The sequence below is a fragment of the Vipera berus genome (assembly GCF_964194415.1).
Source record: "Vipera berus genome assembly, chromosome: 6".
In the NCBI taxonomy this organism is placed as follows: domain Eukaryota; kingdom Metazoa; phylum Chordata; class Lepidosauria; order Squamata; family Viperidae; genus Vipera; species Vipera berus.
The window spans coordinates 26,530,687-26,553,073 of NC_138208.1; the positions used below are offsets into that span (position 1 = coordinate 26,530,687).

General features: G+C 37.9%; 1 protein-coding gene across 5 annotated transcripts in view; it reads left to right on the plus strand.

The window, feature by feature from the left end:
* The window catches only part of LOC308670263 (ankyrin repeat domain-containing protein 26-like), a 137,341-nt gene that overhangs the window by 13,786 nt on the left and 101,168 nt on the right, over positions 1 to 22,387 (plus strand). For 2 of the 5 annotated variants that reach the window (XM_081331674.1, XM_081331675.1), the window contains 7 exons: positions 1,048 to 1,121; positions 11,641 to 11,674; positions 11,761 to 11,830; positions 13,890 to 13,950; positions 14,047 to 14,240; positions 16,658 to 16,751; positions 17,471 to 17,538. In XM_081331674.1, coding sequence (XP_081187800.1) covers positions 1,048 to 1,121; positions 11,641 to 11,674; positions 11,761 to 11,830; positions 13,890 to 13,950; positions 14,047 to 14,240; positions 16,658 to 16,751; positions 17,471 to 17,538 — 595 coding nt within the window. Of the gene's footprint in view, positions 1 to 1,047; positions 1,122 to 11,640; positions 11,675 to 11,760; positions 11,831 to 13,069; positions 13,161 to 13,889; positions 13,951 to 14,046; positions 14,241 to 16,657; positions 16,752 to 17,470; positions 17,539 to 22,387 lie in introns of those variants that run through there. The other 3 variants (XM_081331677.1, XM_081331676.1, XM_081331680.1) reach the window with 3 other exon arrangements.

Here is a 22,387-nt window from a genome sequence, read left to right on the forward strand (position 1 = left end):
TCGAGTACTACCTGTAACTAGAAGCATATTATGCCTAATACTGTACCTTCAAATGCCTATCTTATAATATATCGCTAATAGAATGTCATACTTCCTGTTAACTCTACTGTTGAAGTATCATTTTTCATATATCACTTTTTTATATGTTGAACTCTGCAGCTAGTTCCTGTATAGGTATTCCTTGAGTTATGATCACAATTGAGTCCAAAATTTCTGTTGCTATAAGTGAAACAATTGTTAAGTGAATTTTGCCCCATTTTACGATCTTTCTTGCCACATGTATTAAGTGAACCGCTGCAGTTGTTAAGTTAGTAACACAGTTGTTAAGTGAATCTGGCTTCCCACTGACTTTATCAGAAGGTTGCAGAAGCTGATCACATGACCCCTGGAGACTGCAACTATCGTAAATATAAGTCAGTTACCAAATGTCTGAATGTTGATCACCTGATCACGGTGATATTGCAATGGTTGTGTGACAGCTGTCATAAGTCACTTTAATGCTGTTGTGGATGGTCAGCAAAAGATTATGCTATGATTAGTGATGATTCCATGTAAGCTGAAACTTTTGTCTTTCCATTGTCACATAACCAAGAAACAAAGCTATCCTATATAAAATAAAAACCGTAAAACTGGATTAGGATTAGATAATATATTAGTAGGGTGTTAAAGTAGCAGGCAAACAACTAAGTTATTGCTTTTTAGTTGACACTGTTCTTCCAGGTTGAGATTAATTTTGCTTTATTAAAGTATCATCTCAATATTGAATAAAATATTTTTTCCTCATAGCCTTAAGCAGTATGTTGCTAAATATTCCAGCTACAAAAATAGACAAGATGGCTCATTTGATGGTCAAAAAGTTTTGTCTATATTAAGCAGTCCAGAAAAAGATGGAGATACTGGTATTACACTTGGTGCTCCTGCTAAAAATAAAGAAGGTACAGTTTTATATAGTACAAATGGCTGGTCAATTAGTACAACTCTAGCTCTTCCCAAATGGAAGTAGACATTATTGCTGTTGTTTGTAAAAATGTTTCTTTTGTGCTATAGGTTTGCAGAATATTTCCAACCCAACAGAAAGGTGACAAGGATAAGAAGCAGGTTGAATTTACGCTGTCCCAAAAGTAAATTCCATGGAAGTTGCCACACTATAGTGAAATTCTAGTGGCTTGTTATTTAAGCAACTGATTGAACGGAGTTGCTGGTGTATGACATAGCAAAGCAAACAGATGCATTTCCTTGATTGTTGGAAGCTCATGTCCAAAGCAGTTTTGGAATCTAAGCTAAACCTTATGAACACCAAGGAAATCATATTGAACAAGCTATTTTCTTAGAAAACTGGAAAATACTCAGGAGAGTATTTAATGAAGGTTAAATTTTGGCAGAGTAATGTAAAGTTAGCATAATGCACATTCTAATTGAAGCACATATGTATTAAGAGCTTGTATGCTTCTAAGGGAAGCATCATCAGCACTGATATATCTATTGTGAATAAACTTGCTGGTTGCAAGCTAGTCTTGGCATAGGAGAAGTAACAGGTCACAGCCAGGAAAAAGAGGGTGGAATGTCAACCAGTAGCAACTGGAGTCCAATTCCAGCCATGGATTTTCCTTGGCAACAGGGATGCCAGTCTCCACTTGAGGAATTTTGTCAAGGAAATAGCTTAAATAATACTGAGAAATTCTACCAGCAAGGCAAACAAAGATAGATTTGCTCCTTTTGGGGGGAAGCCAATAACCACTTTTGGTCAGACCTACTAATGGTGATTTGTCACATTTGTATTCTAGTCAGTCTTCTGAGAAACAGGATATTACCTAGGATAGCTAATGTACTGACATCCTGCTGTTTATTTTTTCTTCATTTCTTGATGGAGCCGTGGTATTTTTCAAGACTAATGTCCCCATAATCAGTTTCTCAGCTTGTTCTTAGGAATTGAATGCCCATTTCTTCCTTTTCAAGGCTATTCCCCTAACAAACATTTTATTGTTGATAAAGTTGCTACTCCTCATCTATCCTGAGGAATGGGCATAAACAAGAAAGCTTGATTTGATGTTGAGTTGGCCTACTCTCCGCAATCAGTTGGCTGGATTTAGAAAAAGTGCTATCTACTTGGTCTGGAATTGTTGCTGTTTTTAATGTTTTGCTAAGAGAAAATTAAATGTCTTGAATTGTATATATACTGTATGGTCTGTGAGCTTTCTTTTATAGGGAGGCTGCTAAATACAAAAATGGGCTGAGAATCATTGATAAAGTATTCTTTGAATTTTAAGTTGAAAATTCTAAAATCTATTTATGTGAGTTGAATTTTTGAATCAGTATGCTCCCAGCTATGGATTCAGTTTTATAGACAAAGTTTGCGAACAAGAAGTGTAATTATTACTTTTGTTGTTAGGGATTATTATGGTTCATTTCACAGTCAGTCAGATGTTTAAACTGGATATGGCATTTTTATCCACCTATTGAATGCTTCTCAGGGATGTGGGATAGGGAGATGTTGTTTGATTGTCAAAAGATATAAGCTATTCCAAGTAAAGCTGCCTTTTACAATTGACTGATTATTATTGTTGTTGTTTTTAATATTTGGTGGCCTGTTTTTGTAGGGACTGAATGGCTGAATATACAAAATAGTACTTTTTTGCTGATTCAAGGAAGAAAAAAATGAGGGAGCAAGAGACGTCATAAATTTTTCCTTGAATTTTAAAAATCAAAATTGGAGGGGGGGGGATTGGAAGGAAACAGTTTGAAATATTTCTATAGAATGTTCCAGGTGGACTATACACAGAATAAAACTGTTTTGCTTTTTACATATCTCTATTGCAAATATTAGAAACCAAAAAATGTATGGTTTACATATTTGTAATAAGTCTAGGAATTCACAGAAATTTTTTATTTTCTATGGCAATTCTGAATATCTGTAGGTAGCCAGTTTGGGCATAAAAATGTGTTGAATCAAATTTGATTCAAAAAATTAGTTTGAATCAAAAGTCAAACAAATAATGATATTCCATGTAAGACTGGATTTGGAGATCTATTTGTTATAGTTCTTAATTTTCAAAGAACAAGGGGAAAATACCACTGGATAGAAAATTTAAATGTATTATTCTTTTTTAATGTGATTGCTACAATTACCGTATTTTCCGGCATATAAGACGACTTTTTAACCCATGAAAATGGTCTCAAAAGTTGGGGGTCGTCTTATACGCCGAAAAATACTATTCACCTCTCTGATCTGCAGTCCCCGGCAACGCGCTCCGAAGCCGCCTCCCAGCCAGCATGTCGCCACCAAACTTCCCAGCCCACACCGCGTCTAGGCACTGCAGCCCGGATGGGTCTGGTCCCGGTCAAGGATGCCGCGGAGCCCGCTGGCACCGGGCGAGACCTGGCAGAGTTGTCTTGCGCGTGCGCGTGCTGGCCAGCTGCCGGGCGTTGGTGTGTCAATCACTCATCGGATCGGGGGAGGGGACGGAACGGCTTGGAGCTGAGCTGCCGCTGTCGCCGTCGCCACCGGGGTTTGGACGGGAGGGAGAAGCCTCTTCGCGAGCCTCCCCTGCCTCCGAGGCAGGCCGGCGATCGCTGGAGGGACGGACGCGGCGTCGGACGGTCAGAAGAAGCAGCCGACGCGCGGAAGGCAGGCTCACGATGAGTCGAGGTGGGCCTGCGTCTGTGGCGTGCAGGGATGGCGGGGGTGGAACAGCGGTACTTGGTGCCCCTCTTGCCCGCAGACCATGCAGCGGCCCTCGCCAGCCGGCCTCGGCATGGCCACCCCAAGCCCGGCTCTCTAGCACGTCTTTCGGGCCCGCCTGGCCAACCATCTCCTGGGCGGGGCTTGGCTCCAGACGCGGCGGCTGCTCCGTCTGCAAATACTATCTCAAAGCCGAATCGCGCTTGGCTGTGCAGGCTGCCGAAAGGCGGGGACTCAGAGTTCCCGCGGTGGTTGCGGCTTCTGGCGTGCTGTTTGCAGAGTCTGGCCTGGAAGAGCACGTGGCTTTGCACCATTTGCATCAGATGGGGCTGAATCTGAATCGGGCTTGTGTCGGACACTTGGCAACTGGCATGTAAGTATTTTCCAGCGTATAAGACGAAAAATCTTGAACATCTTCTCAAAAGTCAGGGGTCGTCTTATACGCCGGGTCATCTTGTACGCCGGAAAATATGGTAGTACTTTATAAGCTGATGCATGTTTACATTCTGAATTTTTATTATCCCTTACAGGCTTTGTGGTAAATAGAAAAATAGATAGAGAAGTGCAGGAATTGCTCAACAAGTCAGGAAGGGATTCGAGAAAAGGAGTAACAGTCTCTACAGGTCAAATTTGTAATAATTTATTTAAATGTTTAGTTTATAATCTGGATAGCCTGCTTGTTCTGTTCTTGCTGCTTTTAGAAAAGGTACTGATAGAGCAGAAGAATATTTGTAACCAGGGTTGAAATGAGAGGTGGGTACTCTTTCCGCTTGGTTGTTTTCTTGCAGATGTTTCATTACCCAGACTAGATAACATCATCAGTACTGGTAGGGAGTGGGTTTGCTCTCAATATATATGTGGCTTGCCCTGTTAATGTAGGTGGGAGTGATATTTGTAGTTACAGTATTTGGTTAGGTTGTTTACTATTAGCTTGTTTGGCAAGTCCTCGATTGGGATATTGTTTACTTCTTGATTTTTGATCTGATGTTAATCTTGGTGTTAATCTCTGCTCATTTGGGTGTTGAATGCTGGTGGAACATTGGTCTTTTTGTTGTCTTCTTGGCTTGTCAATTGTCCCTTGAATGGTATGTATATGTTGTTTATGTCTATATGTGTACTGATGGTCGATTTGTTAGTGTCAAGCTTCCAGAAATTATTTAGCATTTTTTGGACTTGGCTTGGTCTAGAATGGTCACAATTTCCCAATTAAAACTATAGTTAAGTCTGTCCATGTGTTGTGAAATTAAGGAGTTTTACTCATGTCTTTGACTGCTAGTTAGTGTTCATGGATTCGTTCTGCTAGTCTTCTGCCTGTTTATCCTACGTAGTGCCTGTTGCAGTCATTACTGTATATTGTATGTTACAGATGACACCTGTTTTTTCTTCTGAGGCTGCTGGATCTTTTGCTTTACTTAGGATGTTTTGGAGGACTTTAGTTGATTACTATGCTATGCGCATGCCACGTAGTTGTAATATTCTGTTGGTGGTTTCTGAGATATTTTTGATGTAATTTATCTTTTTTACAACTTGGGTTGTGCTACATTGAGTTGAGTGGTCAGTTGTGTGGATATCCATTGTGTTAAAAGATATTGTATAGATGATAAGTTTCCTTTTTCGGATGTTCAGGGTTGCTGTAGTGTGATTGTGTTTGTCCAAATAGTGTTTGTTTGCTTCTTTGTTAAATTTATAGGCTGCCCATCTTACCTCAAGGTAATTCTGGGAGACTTACAATAAATAAAAGATAAAAACTATATAAACTATATAAAAACATCGACAGACTTAACCATAGTTTCAACTGGAGAGACTGTGACTATTCTAGACCAAACCAAGTCCAAAAATGATTAATGTCAACAATGAAGAAGTAAACAATACCCCAATCAAGGAACTGCCAAAACAAACTGTCAGACTTGCCCTAGCTAGGTCCCTAGGAAAGAAAGGTCCTCGACTCCATTTGGTTGATGTGATAGGTTCTTTTACTAAGGATTAGTGATTGCAGTGAAAGCAGGCTAGAACTAAAGTTCCTTCACAAAAAGTTACAGTATTCCCCCTTCTCCCTGTCCTCCCCCTTAGCCGGTCTGTCTTTGTCCACTGGCGTGCTACTAGGTGTTTTGGGAACTGCTTGGATGTTTGCTGCCACTTGGTGCACTTCGTATTCCTTTCCCAGTCTTCGTGGATTTGAAGACTGGAACAGGCTGGTTCTCACATTTCTGGCTTCTGCCAAACCTGTTACCCACTCCTCTTTACCTCATCTCGACCATGCCAATTACATGCCAATTATCTATTTCCTCTTCCCCCCAGCCCCCTAACAATTTATAGCAGGATGCCAGCAAAGCGCTAAGCTGAAGATGGCAGATCTGACATTCCCCCCCCCTTTTCAGAGATGTCAGTTGTGTAGAGGAAAGCAAACGAGGGGAGAGAGAGAGAGAGAAATACAAATGCTAAATTAATTGATATTCAATGAGCTTTGTCCAGGTATTGTTCATGGAACTTTTAAAGTAATTTGGTAGCCCTTATATGTTGTGAATCTGCCCATTCTGTTTCGGAGGGTGGGAAGTCCTTCCACGCCACTAAGTATTGGATTTTCCCCCAGTGTGTATGTGAATCCAGAATGTCTTTGACCTGAAATGTTGCTCCCCCTCAATCATAATGGGATCAGTTTAATTGCTAGGCATTTAATAGAGGTGATGGCCGACTTTAGCAAACTGCAGTGGAACATTGGATGAACATGTCTGAAAGGTTTTGGCAATTCAGGTTCAACAGTTACTGGGTTGATGGGCCAATATATTTTGGACCCAACTTTTTTGAAGGTTGTCTGGACTATAAATATTTGGTGGATAGATAGACTTTGTCTCCAATTTTGAATTCTTTTGGTTTGGAGCATTTCTTGTCAGCTTGTTGTTTTTTTTGTATGATTCCTTTACCTCCTCGAGTGCTTACTAATTGCAGTTCAGGAATTTTGCAATTGTGTATTCCATTCTTTTAAAGAAGCTGTTTGAGGAGTGGCTGCCTGTAGCCACTTTGAATGGGGTTAATCCAGTGCTATTATGTACCACAATGTTATAAGCCATAGCAAAAGGGAAGAGGTGTGCCAATCATTTTGCTGGTAATTAAAATAGCATCTGATGTATTGTTCCAGGACTCCATTCACACATTCACCCCCCATTCGTTTCCGGATTGTGGGAGGAGCTATAGTTCCAAGAAAAAGTATGTAAACCCTTTGGGATTACGTGGAGTTTTGCATGAATTGGCCATAAAAAGCGCTCTAAACATCATGTAACTCACAACAATAGAAAAACACAGTCTGCTTAAAATAATACTATACAAACATTAGCTGTTGTCATGTTTTAATTGAACATAACATCTAAACATTCACAGTGCAGGGTGGAAAAAGTATGTGAACCCCTAGCCTAATGACTTCTCCAAGAGCTAATTGGAGCCAGGAGTGAGCCAACCTTGACTCCAACCAGTGTGATGATATTGGATGTCTTGCTGACTGCTGTCCTGCCCTTTAAAAACACACACCTGTTTTGGGTTTACTGGTCTCAAGAAGCACTGTCTGATGTGAACCATGCCTCGCAGAAAAGAGCTCTCAGAAGACCTACGATCAAGAATTGTTGACTTGCATGAAGCTGGAAAGGGTTACAAAAGTATCTCCAAAAGCCTTGATGTTCATGTGTCCACGGTAAGACAGACTGTCTACAAATGGAGAAAGTTTAGCACTGTTGCTACTCTCCCTAGGCGTGGTCGTCCTGTAAAAATGACTGCAAGAGCACAGCGCATAATGCTTAATGAGGTAAAGAAGAATCCTAGAGTGTCAGCTAAAGACCTACATAAATCTCTGGCACATGCTAACATTTTTGTTGACACATCTACAATAAGGAAAACATTAAACAAGAATGGAGTACATGGGAGGACACCACGGAGGAAGCCATTGCTGTCCAAAAAAAATATTGCAGCACGTTTGAAGTTTGCAAAAGAGCACCTGGATGTTCCACAGCACTACTGGCAAAATATACTGTGGACAGATGAAACCAAAATTGAGTTGTTTGGGAAAAACACACAACACTATGTGTGGAGAAAAAAAGGCACAGCACACCAACATCAAAACCTCATCCCCACTGTAAAACATGGCGGAGGGAGCATCATGGTTTGGGGCTGCTTTGCTGCCTCAGGGCCTGGACGGATTGTTGTCATTGATGGGAAAATGAATTCCAGAGTTTATCAGGACATTTTGCAGGAAAACGTACGACCATCTGTCCGCCAACTGAAGCTCCGCAGAGGATGGGTGATGCAACAGGACAATGACCCAAAGCGTACAAGTAATTCAACAAAACAGTGGCTTCAACAGAACAGAATACGCCTTCTGGAGTGGCCCAGTCAGAGTCCTGACCTCAACCCGATTGAAATGCTGTGGCATGACCTTAAGAGAGCGATTCACACCAGACATCCCAAGAATATTGCTACACTGAAACAGTTTTGTGCAGAGGAGTGGTCCAAAATTACTCCAGATCGTTGTGCAGGTCTGATCTGCAACTACAGGAAACGTTTGGTTGAGGTTATTGCTGCCAAAGGAGGGTCAGCCAGTTATTATGTGAATATTTCCATCTTATGTTCAATTAAAACATGACAACAGCTAATGTTTGTGTAGTATTATTTTAAGCAGACTGTGTTTTTCTATTGTTGTGACTTACATGACGTTTAGAGCGCATTTTATGGCCAATTCATGCAAAACTCCACGTAATCCCAAAGGGTTCACATACTTTTTCTTGCAACTGTAAGTCCCTAGGTGATCCCCAACAGTTTCAAGAACTCTTGCCAGAACCACAAAGTAAATTAAGTCCTGCAATCTGATATGATTCTCTCTGGCACCCCGTGAAGTCTCTAAATATGCTGTACGAATAGTTTAGCTAAGGAGTGAGCTCAGGGGACACCTTTTGGCACAGCACAAAGTGCACCTGTTTAGAGAAGAGGTCAGTTATCACCCAAATTATGGATTTCCCTGAATTAAAGTCCATTTAAATTTCTTTCCATGGAGCTTTAGACTCTAGCTTTAGACAGTGGCTGGAGGAATCCCAGGGTTTTCCCTTGGCACCTTTTTGTGGAGGCATAAATGGGGCAGCTGGCTTCATAGCTCTCTATGTCCTTTTTTTGTGAAGGCAACCAGAATTGGTGCTTCACAAGGTGTAGGGTTTTTATGAAGCCAAAATGCCCAGCCAATTTTAAGTCGGGAATTTTTTGTAGGACCATTACCTGTTGACTCTCTGAGACATACAGTTTACATGCCAGTTGCCTATTTCCTCTTCTCCCCCAGCTCCCTAATAATTTATAGCAGGCTGCCAGAAAAGCACTAAGTTCATGACAGAACTGATGCTAAAAGTAAACAGCCCAATCAAAGAACCATCAAGACTTTCCCACCCACAATGGCAGGGCAAGCCACTAGGGCTTCCTACTAACACTGATGATGTTACCTAGTTAAATGTCTGCAAGAAAACAACTCCACTGAGAGAGCACCAAGGACCCCTCATTTTAGAAAAGGCTTAGTTGCAGATCTATAGCAATTTTTAGTATCTAGCAAGGCTAATTTGAAAATGAGAACCAGCATAATATTGAATCAGTGTGTGAGGACTAAAAATTCTAGATGCAGAATTTCTTTATTCCACAGCCCTAACAGAGCTGCTCCATCTAGTGATATAATTAAAAACAACAACTAGTAATTCTTCTTTCGAGGACTTTACTATATTTAACATGGCCCTGTTAGATCAGAAGGTGACTGATGACTGATTTCAGAGAAAGGAATTTGGGGAGGGGGCATGAATCTGTTAGTTTGAGTGAAACCCTTAACTCCACTTGGAATTGGCTTGTGACGAGGGTCTTTGAATTGTTCCTATGGAGTATCTTGGTGTTTTTCGTCCTATGGGATGAAATAAGATCTGGGGGATGAAATGACAGAAGAATTGCTTAGCCCACCATTGAAGAATGACGGAGAGTAAATCTGACCGAACACATTTAATAACCATATTAGCAATTATATCATGGTGATAAAAGCAGCAAAATACAACAATTTTTCTACTTTTGGGCATCCACAGATACAAACCAGCAGCTTGTTTTAAAATGATCAGTTCCCTCACGCAAGAATATTCATAGGGCTACTGTGAGGAATATTTTAGGCATCTGACAAATAAAGTATCTTGGATTTGCTTTGAGGTGAACTCTGGCTGGGCAGGCCTGAATTTGTTTATTGAGGCATGATCTTTCTTGATAACCTCTGATTGGTGGTTGTGCAACCATCCTAAGTGCTCCTTGGTTTCTTAGTAGCTTTCAATGCCATTGATAGCGATATAGTTCAGGATTGATAACGGACTGTGAAGCCTATGTTCTAGTGATACTCTTTTCTCCATGACCTGCTGATGCAAAGAGAGGGGTTGAGTCAGAAGCCTCTAGTTTGCATGGGGCCATAGAGCTCAGTATTCTTGCCCCTTCAGTTTAACATTTATATGAAGCTGTTGGGAAAGATCACTATCAGCTTCAGGTCAGGTATAATCAGTAGATGAATCATACTCAGCTGTATATATAAACCAGTGACTGAACGAGTGATACTGTTAAGGGCTTGTCCCAGTGCCTAGAGCTGTCAAGGCCTGGATGAGAGGAACAACCTTAAACATTAATAGAATCAAGTGACTATAGATTCAGGGTCCATCAGGTTCTAGGGTGTTTTTTAGTTATGGCAGCTGTGGCTAAGAAGGCCTTGCACAGATTTATCTTGTGCATAATATTACCATTTTGTGTGAAAAGAGACAGGTATTGGGGATTAGTATGCAAAGACAGCTGCTAAGAATGATTTGAAAACTATTATAATGTTCCTTCTATTTCTAGGTTCCTAATATTTAAGTCTTTTTAACAAAATTCTCAATAAAATAATTCTATGCTCATGTATAACCCTAGACATATGTTTACAGAAATAAAATATTAAAAACAAATAATAACCACTGTTGAAGCAGAAAATGATTCTGAATTAAATATATCAAATGTCAGCTTTCTTCTCAATATCTACTTCATAACTATACAGATGTTAGTTCAGAATTTTTCATTTTCTCTATAATCTGAAGAAGTTAGAACTAAATTGAAAGAAGCTTGGAGAGCAAACCACTGCCTAAATTTCATTCAGTCACAAATTGCATCCAATCCTAGGACCCTCTTTTTGAGCAGTTTTACATAAATTTAAGCATGTGATTTTATAAGCCATTACAAGATAGTCAAACATTTGTGCCTCAGTTATTATCACAAGTCAGCAGAGAGTACAGACATATAGTAATAAAGTTGTATATAGACTTTATAGAGTTTGGGTGAAAATTTATAGCAATGGCTGCATATAGTTTTTGATCCCAAGCCTCAGGAACCCTATTGGTTTTATTGTAAGAGTGAACTTGTTATTTATTTTTTATTTATTTATCAAATTGGATGCTCTTGGATCACCATAGTAACTTTATGCAGTTTGTTAATCTAATCATATGCTTAGGTCTTATTAGTATAAAAATTGGTCTCATTCTATATGAGATTGCTGAATGCTTATGGGTTTTTTGTGCATACAAGCCTTTTTTCATATTTCACTCTTAGAATGTCATTCTTTTATTGAACCAAATAAAAAATTAATATTGAAATGGAAATTCCATAATACAAGCAGTAAAACTGTTAAATCATGAACTTCTATACAATCTAAGATGCAACGGAATACAAATATTTATACCAAATATAACTTCCAGTTTAAAAATTGGAAGGCCTCACAATAGATACAAAAATCTAATTAAATAATGTTTGCTAACTGAGGAAGTTGTTTTTTATTTTTAAGGTATTTTTCTTCATTTAAACGTATGTAGTTTGAAGTACCTTAATATAAAAAGTTTTTATAATTTTGTCACTTGATTTTCTGCATTTTTATTTTTCTTTGTTTGGGTTTTTTACAGTTATTGACAACTACTCTTCTGGAGATTCAGTAAGGTAGGATTTAAATTTCGATTTAAATTCAGGAAGTTCCAGAAAGAGATAGATTCTTATTTTTGTATATATATGCATTTCTGTTTAAGCAATTCTGAAAAAGCAGATGATGATAGCTGGCTTTCTTCAGAAGAAGAGGATCTAGGCTGCAGTCCCAAGGTAGGATTTTGTACAATGAATACTCAAAACCACTAACAATGACAGTCTTGTTATGATACTAATTAATACTTGTTTGGATGGAAAGAAAATATGAACTACAATTCAGATCCTAAGTTTAATGCAATACATACAGCTTGAGCCGTGGTGACGCAGTGGTTAAAATGCAGGACTACAGGCTACTTCTGCTGACGGCCGACTGCCTTCAGTTTGGCAGTTTGATTCTTACCAGCTCAAGGTTGACTCAGCCTTCCATCCTTTTGAGGTGGGTAAAATGAGGACCCAGATTGTCGGAAGCAATATGCTGATTTTGTGAACCGCTTAGAAAGGGCTGTAAAGCACTATGAAACGGTATATAAATCTAAGTGCTATTGCTATTGATTGTTATAGCTAATCAGTATTCAGACTTTACAGATGAGATCCTAAATGAAATTATTGAAAAACTAAAGCAAAAGGTTTTAATCTGAAGAGTGAGTGCAGCCATAGAATAAGGGAACAAGTAGAGCAGTTTGAATACAGTATGCTATCCTAGTTTCAAGAATGTGGATACTACTGAAAAACGCCCAATAAGGGAGCACCTGAATCAGAAAACATATTTTGACCTGCAATCAGAACAAAACAGATCCTTTTGGGATGGTTCCATCAGAAAGATTCATGTGCCTTGTTTCTGATACAGCAACATTCAAAATACTTTTAACTATTTCATGTCAAAGAAAATAATTCATGATGTTCCACTGTGGAGAATAATGAGAATTTAAAACAAATGCTTTGTTTTTTGTTCTAGTTTCACAAAAATAGGAGGCAGAGCAGGCCATTCGAACTCCACCAATACCCATTCTACAGGAAAACAGATTAAAACATTAAAAGTAATTCCTATAGCAAACAATCTAAACAGCAATTAAGTCCATATTTTGCATCTTGGTAGACCTGTGGAAGCAGCCACAGAACTGAGCCCAGAGAAGAAATAGACAACAGATGGTAGACTGGGTTCAATAGCAAAAACTTACTTACTCACTTGCTAAGTTCAATTAAAAAACCAAAGGTTGCATTTGCAACCTTGAAAGCTAAACATCACAGCAATATATATAATGCAATTTCATACTTTTGCAGTTGGGAAATTGCTGGAAAAAAAGGACAGAAATCTCATAAAGATAACATTACATTACCATCCATTAACTGGGACTTCTCTATAATCAATAATTCTGAAATTGTTTCTATTCTCTAAATTTAATTGTTCTTCAGCATACCTGCCCTTTACTTCCAATGAATAGTAGCAAGAATAGGATGAACTTGCTATTTTATTGATTGATAATTCTACAAGTCTTCATTATGTGTAAGTATTTAAAACTAGCCAGTCACTGGACCTAAAATCATATAGAACAGAGGTCCCCAACTTTTTGGGCACCAGGGACCATTTCCATGGAGAAAGGTTTTTCTGCGGACCAGAGGGTGCGTGGTTTTGTGTGCTGCCTACATCTCATGGATGGGGGTTTGCTTGTTTGTGTGGACCAGTTGCTGGCATGCCGCAGCCCGGTACTAGTCCATGGACCGGGGTGGGGACCCCTGATATAGAACAAAATACCCCAAGCTTAGAACAAAAAGTTTGGTTCTGAATTTGGAACAAAAATATTGGAACAGGATTTTCTAAGCTGAAGCCATTTGAAAAAGCTGTGTTGAGCTCAGGAGTGGGTATGGTTTTGTACTAGTATTTGGATGACTTTCTGTCATTTGAAAAATATGCATAGAATCAGAATTGAAAGGGGCTATTTATTCATAAATTCTATCTTCTGCTTAATGCTGTATTCCAAATTAAAGCACCCTAGCCAGGTGGTTAAAATTAAAATAATATGATTTTGTCAGTGTGGGTAGAAGTTTGGACTAGACCAGGAAGACACACTGTTTTAAGTTTCACTTAGCTCATACGTTGGTTACAGAATAAAGTAGGAAAGGGGAGGGTTGATAACATTTATCAATCAAGGTTTTTTGGAAGAAGAGCAAAATGTAAAGATAGTATAGAAATGCTTGTTACAGTGAAAACTTCTGCTTCAACTTTCATTCTTAGAAACCAGAAAAAACAAGTTTGGCTCAGCTAATGAAAGGTCCATGGGACTTCTTGAAAAATTGTAAGTTGCTTGGAAAAATAAGTTATGATTATACTGCCTATCTACAGAAAACATTAATTTTTTTTAATCTCTGTGTGTATTTGTATTTTGATGCAGTAGATGAGAAAGATTGCGCCATCCAAACAGAAGTCTTAGGCAGTTCACAGCAAAATAAAGCAGATTGTGAATTTGAAGAATGCAATGAATCCCTTCCTAAGCCTTTGTTCCAAGTCAAAACCTTTCCTCATTCTATCCATTCCTCTCCTGGCTCCTTTTCTAAATGTTCCCAGAGAACCTTGCATTCTAAACAGGTAATAAGTTTAAATTCATCCATTGTATTGTATTATTTATTGTATATTTTTATACCCACATGTGATTTTGTGAAGACAACGAAAACAAAAATCAGTCAAAAGAAATTATTAAAAAAATATGCAAAAAAGATTAATCCCAATAAGCAAGAATTAAATGATTCTGACAGTTCTTTTGCAAGCAGTAAGGAAGAAGAATTTAATGGGAAGAGGAAAGAAGAGAAGAAAAATGAAAAAGAAGAGGAGGAGGAGAACGAAGAAGAGGAGGAGGAGGAAAAAGTAAAAGAAATGGAGGAGCACTGCAATACAGAAGGGGAGGAAGAAAACATAAAACAAATTTGGAGCAAGGCAGAAAATAAGGAAGAAGAATATGTTGACACATCAGGAGGGAAAGAACATTCCAGAGAAAATGAACACGAGAGGGAAGCAAATCTTTTAAAGTGTAATAATGAAGTATGCAATGTACAAAATGAAAAGATGCAAGGTGGTACTAATATTTGTGAAGCTTTTATTTCTGGTCATTCTGAATCTTCACATGACCATGCAATTACTAACAAGGTAAATAGGAAACTGCCTGAACATTCAATTGAAAAAAAAATCTAGTTATGAAAATCAAATTCAGAAGTTGCAAAAACCCCAGGACACTGATAATAATAATAAATTGTCATATGAGAATCAAAAACGGTATTTCAAAAATGTTTTTTCTTTGGAGAATGTTGGAAAAACTACACTCTTTACTTTCTCTACTAACTCCCATGAAAATGGCATGGATTCCCTTTGGATGATATTGGAAGTCGTAATTGTGGATCAGAAGCAGAACTTGGAAAAACCACGAATACACAACAGAATATTAGGAATCCTGATTTTGCAGGATATCAGAAACCTGGAGAAAAGGAATGTATGGATTCAAAAAAAACTGGAAAAAGCAATATATGAGCCAACAATGTATAAACATAGTGAGGATGAAAATCTGAAAACTTTCCAATCTGATTTGAAAGTAAATGAATCTATTGCAAAGGGAAAATGTTTTTAATAAAATTGGATTTCATAAATAAAAAACTGTACTTTAACAAGTTTGTTCATTAATGATACTTTAATGGCACAGCAGAAATAAAATCCATTCCTAATCATTTAGACTAGGGCACCCTAGCCCCCGGGCTGCAGCCTGTTCGAAACCGAACCATGGGAGAATGGGCAAGCACACGCATGAAGCTCCACTTTTGAGCAGAGGGCGCTTGGGCTCACATGTGAAGCTCCATTTGCAGGAGTGGAGCTTCATGAGCGCAAGTACTCTCCACTCACGTACGTAGAGCTTTACTCACAAGCACAAGTGTTTGCCGCTCACACAAGTGGAGCTTTGCAGGTAAGTGCAAGCAACCTCCGCTTGTGCACAATCTCCATTTGTGCAAGTGGAGGGCACGCATATACACCACTGACACAAATGGAGCTGTGCATGTGCCTGCCATTCACAGCCCCCCCCCATGCTAGGCTGGGCCAAATGTGACGGACAATAGGCATGTTAGTACACTTACACACACCCCATACTGCATATCAGTCTTTAAGAATGGCTTCTAATTTTTTCTCAAAATTAATTTTATAATTTTAATTGTAAATTTTTTGGAAGATGGTACAAAGAAAATAAGGCATACAGATTCATACTATAACACAATTATATTTTTATAGATTAATTTGATTAATACTGTAATTGTTTTATTGATTAATAAAATGATAGTAATAACCATTATTTTGTTGGTGGTAATAATAACTACATAATATACACAATAAATAAATAAACATATAAGTTGTGGTCTTGGTATTATAACATTTTTTTCTGGTATTATAACATGTCATACTTTACATTACACTGAGGATACTTTATAGACATGTCAAACACGATATCACGTGACGTCTCAAGATGTATCGGGACAGTTTTGCCATTGCCGGCAGGGGTGGGCGTGGCTTCTGGTTGACATGTCCGGCAGTGGGCCGGCAGTTTGACACCCCTGCTTTAGTAGTTCAGTGTTTCTTAAACTTTTTTCTCTCAGGACCCTTTCCCATTTGTAAAAATTATGGAGGTCCCCAAAAGAGCTTTTGTTTGCATGGGCTATACATATCTATATTTATCATATTAAAAATTAAATTGATGCATTTACTTCTCATGATTGTTTGATAGGAATTTAACATTGTATTTTTAAGCATAGGCTGCTAAATAATTTTGATATTTTGGAGTCCTGGGAGAGTCAGTACATTTGTGATTATATATTCTTGGCAATATCCCAGACAGTTTATGACTCCCTGATAAAATCACATAGATTAAAATTTTATTCATAAATTCTAAATACTTATTTAAAGTAATAAAAGAACATTACAATTTCCAACTGATATGTATAATAAATACTGAATGTTGTTCTTTCTGTTAGGAGAAATCTTCAAAAGATGATGAACGTGGTGAACAGGATATTGCCAATAAAAAAAGTATTGTTTGTAGGCAGTCTTTGAGTCTCTCACCAAAAGGTATAAGTTTTAGTTATATTAAGTAATCTGCATCTCATGCAAATTAGATCTAATAAAGTCACTTTATATGTTTATCCATTACAGTTTCATTAAGCTAATAGTTTAATAATTAAAATTCATAAAACAAATAATTAATTGGTTATTGCCATTATTTTTAATACAGTTTAATATTAAAAGATTAAAATATATAAACAAAATTGTTTTTGGAAATAGCCTGTTTGTAAATAAATGCTTTATTATGAACTGGACATCTGTTGGGATGCTATCATGTTACAATTCATTTTTCATGCTCTATGTTTAAAAATGCTGTGGCTGGTTTCTAAAAATCTGTGTCAGGAGAAGGTTGTTTTCTTTTGTGGAAACTTCTTTTTAATTTGGGGGCTGACCAAGAATACAATTAATTTTGCTTTAATTCCTCAGCAATATTTAGTAAAAGTAGTGTGCATAGCTAATGTCAGAATGACATAGCTATGAGAAGCATTTAATTATTTAAATTAAATAATTGCACTATAATCTAGTTAACTCTTTTGTCTTGCTTTACCAAGGTGTGACTATAAGAATAGGACTGAGGAATGATAAATTGGCACAACCAAACAAATACGGAGGTGGAGGAATGAATAGCGTCTGACAATACTTTTCAAATCTGAATTGCCACAATCTCAGTTTTTGAATAATGAATACTAATTATTTTGTAAAGAATTTACTATTTTATTTTACAGCTAAATCAACTTTGGGGATGGACAAAGATGAAAAGGAGAACTGTACAGAATCTCCATGGGATTCAGAAGTAGGTTTTAAAAATTTTCTGTGCTCTATGAGTTCAAAGAAATACTTCCATTTTAAAATCTGTTTTGATATATTGTTTCTTGTATTAATCAGTTTTAGCTTCTAGTGTAAGGGTGTCAAACTGCCGTCCCACAGGCCGGACGCGTCATCAAGAAACTGCGCCCACCCCATTTCCGGCAATGGAGAAAAAGCTCCAATACATCACGTGACATCACGTAACATCGCGAGTTTGACATGTCTGTTCTAGTGTCTATGGATATATATAGTTATTTTCCTAAGCACAGAACATTTCTTATTAAATCAGAATAATTTTTGAAGCTCCAAGGAGTTTAGTTTGAGTTCTTTTCCACACAATTACTCATAAGGTTTACCCATTTTGTATTTTGCATTCTCAAAGTGGCCAGTGACAAAAATATTTTTTTAATTTCAAACCATTTATTTATATACAGAATTCTAGGAATTCATCTCTCTATATAGATATTATATAGGTAAAATTTTCCATGTATTGATCTCTCTCTCTCAATAGATGGAGAAATATAGATAGAAATTTAATAATAATAATAATAATAATAATAATAATAATAATAATAATAATAATAATAATAATAATAATAATAATAATAATAATAATCTGCAATGAATCAGTCAGTACCTGACAAGGAAGAAACAGTGCAGTTCTGGAAGCAGATATGGGATAACCCAAAGAAACACAACAAGGATGCGGCTTTGTTAAAAGAGGTGGATGCAAATAAAACAGAAGTTGAAATGAAAGAACTAGTAATAACGACAAAAATGGTAGAAAAAAGAGCAAGGAACATCAAAAATTGGTCAGCACCAGGTGAAAATGAACTGCGTGGGTTTTGGCTGAAACAAAGTCATTACTAAAAGTCAATATGGGTTTGGCAAAAACAGATCATGACAGACAAATCTATTGCATTCTTTGACCAAGTGACAAAATTAGTGGATCAGAGGAATTCTGTGGATATAATTTACTTGGACTTCAGTAAGGCATTTGATAAAGTAGATCACAACATACTACTTGATAAGATAGAAAAATGTGGGTTAAACAGCATCACCACCAGATGGATTTGTAGCTGGCTGACCGGCCGTACCCAGCGTGTGGTCCTCAATGGAACTGCATCTACATGGAGGAAAGTGTGTAGTGGGGTGCCCCAGGGCTCTGTTCTGGGCCCAGTGCTCTTCAACATCTTCATCAACAATTTGGACAAAGGGATAGATGGGGAACTCATCAAATTTGCAGACGGCACTAAGCTGGTAGGAATAGCCAACACTCCAGAAGACAGGCTTAAGATACAGGAGGATCTGGACAGACTTGAACACTGGCGCTACCTAACAAAATGAAATTCAATGGTGAAAAAAGTAAGGTTCTACATTTAGGCAAGAAAAACCAAATGTACATGTATAGTATAGGTGGTACCTTGCTCAATAATAGTAACTGAGAGGGATCTCGGAGTCTTAGTGGACAATCACTTAAATATGAGCCAGCAGTGTGCTGCAGCTGCCAAAAAAGCCAACACAGTGCTAGGCTGCATTAACAGGAATGTTATCAAAATCATGTGAAGTATTAATACCACTTTACAATGCCTTGATAAGGCCACACATGGAATACTCCATCCAGTTTTGGTCACCACGATGTAAAAAAGATGTTGAGACTCTGGAAAGAGTACAGAGAAGAGCAACAAAAATGATTAGAGGTTTGGAGGCTAAAACATATAAGGAACGGCTGCTGGAATTGGGTATGTCTAGTTTAATGAAGAGAAGGACTAGGGGAGACATCATAGCAGTGTCCAATATCTCAGGGGCTGCCACAAAGAAGAGGGAGGCAAGCTATTCTCCAAAGCGCCCGAAGCCAGGAGAAGAAGCAACGGATGGAAACTAATCAAGGAGAGAAGCAACCTAGAACTAAGGAGAAACTTCCTGAGAGATAGAACAATTAACCAGTGGAGCAACATGCCTCCAGAAGCTCTGAATGCTCCAACACTGGAAGTTTTTAAGAAGAGACTGGACAGCCATTTTCCTGAAATGGTATAGGGTTTCCTGCCTGAGCAGGGGGTTGGGCTAGATGACCTCCAAGGTCCCTTCCAACTTTACTATTATGATTATGATTATATACCCACTCATTGCCAAGCAGTTCAACAATATACTACAAGGAGGAGAAATTGAAAAGTGGCTAACAACTGGGAAAACCTACCTAATAATGAAAAATCCAGCAAAAGGGGGAACGCCAGGCAACTGCAGGCCAATTACCTGCTTATCAACAACTTTCAAATTGCTAACTGGTGTGGTAGCTGATGCAGTACAACAGCATCTAGTTGAAAACAATCTCTTTCCACCCGAATAGAGAGGAAACCGCCCCAATAGCAGAGGAACAAAAGATCAACTCCTAATAGACAAAATGATCTTGGAAAACTGCAAGAAAAGGAAGACCAACCTGAATGTGGCATGGATTGACTACAAAAAGGCATTTGACTCTGCCACATGACTCCATAAACAAATGCCTAGAAATAACAGGAGTCAGTATAAACATCAGAAAATTTGTGCAAAGATTGATGGCACAATGGAAGACACAGTTGCAGGTCAATGGTGAAAGACTGGGAGAGGTTAATATCGAGAGGAATATTTCAAGGAGGTTCATTATCACCACTACTATTTGTTACTGCACTGTTTCCTCTGTCAACAATACTGTATAATTCAGGACATGGCTATCAAACATCAAAAACATATGCCAGACTATATCCCACCTCCTTTACATGGATGATCTGAAGCTGTATGGAAAAAAATCATCTGAAATAGAATCGCTGCTGAACACTGTCCGGATATATAGCCAAGATATTGCAATGGAGTTTGGCTTGGACAAATGTGCCACACTTACTATCAAACAAGAAAAAATAGTGAAAATTGAAGGAATCAAGATGCCCCACGAAAATAACATTAAGAGTCTGTATGAGGAAGATTACTACAAATACTTCGGTATCCTTCAAGCTGACAACATCAAGCACACTGAAGTCAAGAAAAAGATTAGACGTGAATACATCAAGAGAGTAAAGAAGATCTTGAAAGTCCAAACACAATGGGGGAAATACCATGAAGGCAATTAACGCCTGGGCAATTCCAGTCATTAGATACACAGCTGGAACAATGGACTGGACTCAACCAGAACTAAAAGCAATGAATAGGAAGACCAGAAAAATAATGACAATGAATCATGCCTTTCATCCACGCAGTGACATTGACAGACACTTTCTACCAAGGCAAATAGGTGGACGTGGAATGCTGCAAGTACATGAGATGGTTGAAGAAGAAAAAATGGCTTTGGAAGAATATCTGAAGGACAATGATGAAGATGCACTGAAATTATTATATCAGGAAGGCTTACTGACTACTGGAGAGATCAAACTGGCCTACAAGAAAGACTAAATGAAGAACAGAATAGAGGCATGGGAAGACAAAGCACTACATGGCCAGTACATTAAAAAAATAGCTGGGAAAGCAGATAATAACAAGACTTGGCAATGGCTAAGAGCAGGAAAGTTGAAGAAAGAGACCGAGGGACTAATTCTGGCTGCACAAGACCAAGCCTTAAGGACAAATGCATACAAAGTCTAAATTGAGAAGACAGCAACACACAGTAAGTGCCGCCTATGCAAAGAAGCTGAAGAAACAGTGGGCCACTTGGTAAGCTGCTGCAAGAAGATCGCACAGACTGACTACAAGCAGCAGCATGACAAAGTAGAACACCATTGGCATTGACAAATTCCCCATTAGTCGATTGCAAAAGGCAGCCTTACTGGGAACTGCTTCCATCCTGCGACAATATTTGTAATACCATCAAACATCCACATCTGCCTATCCCAGGTACTTGGTAAGGACTCGATAGGTAGACAAAAATGCCAAATCCAGTCTGAACATCTGGCTGACTGTGCGATGATCAATAATAATAATATAATTTAGCATAGGTAATGAGAATAAGCCACTTTTTTGAAATACGTTATGTTTGAGGAAACATATAGACATGCTCTGTCTATACATTTGATTCTTAAAATCAAAATGAAATGAAGTCCTTCACTTCAATAAAGATTTGAGTAAATTATCGCTTAAACCTGTATGCATAGCTCTATAGCACCCTTATTATTAAAAGCAACGTGAACTTACTACTTCGCTTTCCTGCAAGTGCTGGTTGATTTAGATAAATCAGCTTAAAGTGCCTCCTTGAGACACATAATTCTATCTCTTTGCCACCTCCATGACATTTCATTGCTGAGTTGAATTAAAGCTGCCCCACAAGGCACAGTAGGTACAAGTGTGGTCATAGAAGTTACCAATGGTGTTTAATATTGCTTAGTTGAAATCCTGCCCACAGAGTTAAATAAAGGAGTAAGTTTCTAATTATATGAAATATAAATCAATATGGTATAGGGTCCATAGTTGGAGCTGTGTTAATATTGAAGGCTTGATCTAACATTCTATAATTTTGCATTATGAATTGTCTTTATGGTTAAAGGTTACTTTAGTTATAAATACATTCTTTTTATATTTATTAAAATGTTTTTCTTGTATGAGACTCTAATGGCTTCTCTTATATGGCACATAAGAATAGTGATAATTGATAATGATAATTTTGGAATACTAGTATTTCACTTTGCTTTTGATCTTGAATTGTAACCAACTCATTCTAGAATGCATTCTTCGTTAAACTAGGTGTGAGGTAGTTCAGAAGGGAGATTTGAAATTTAGTGCGTTGCACAGATCATATTTTTTGAATTTTGTTAAAAATGACTTTCCACTTATCTTTTCTACTTTTCTACTCTAATAATTTAAAATGAGAACAT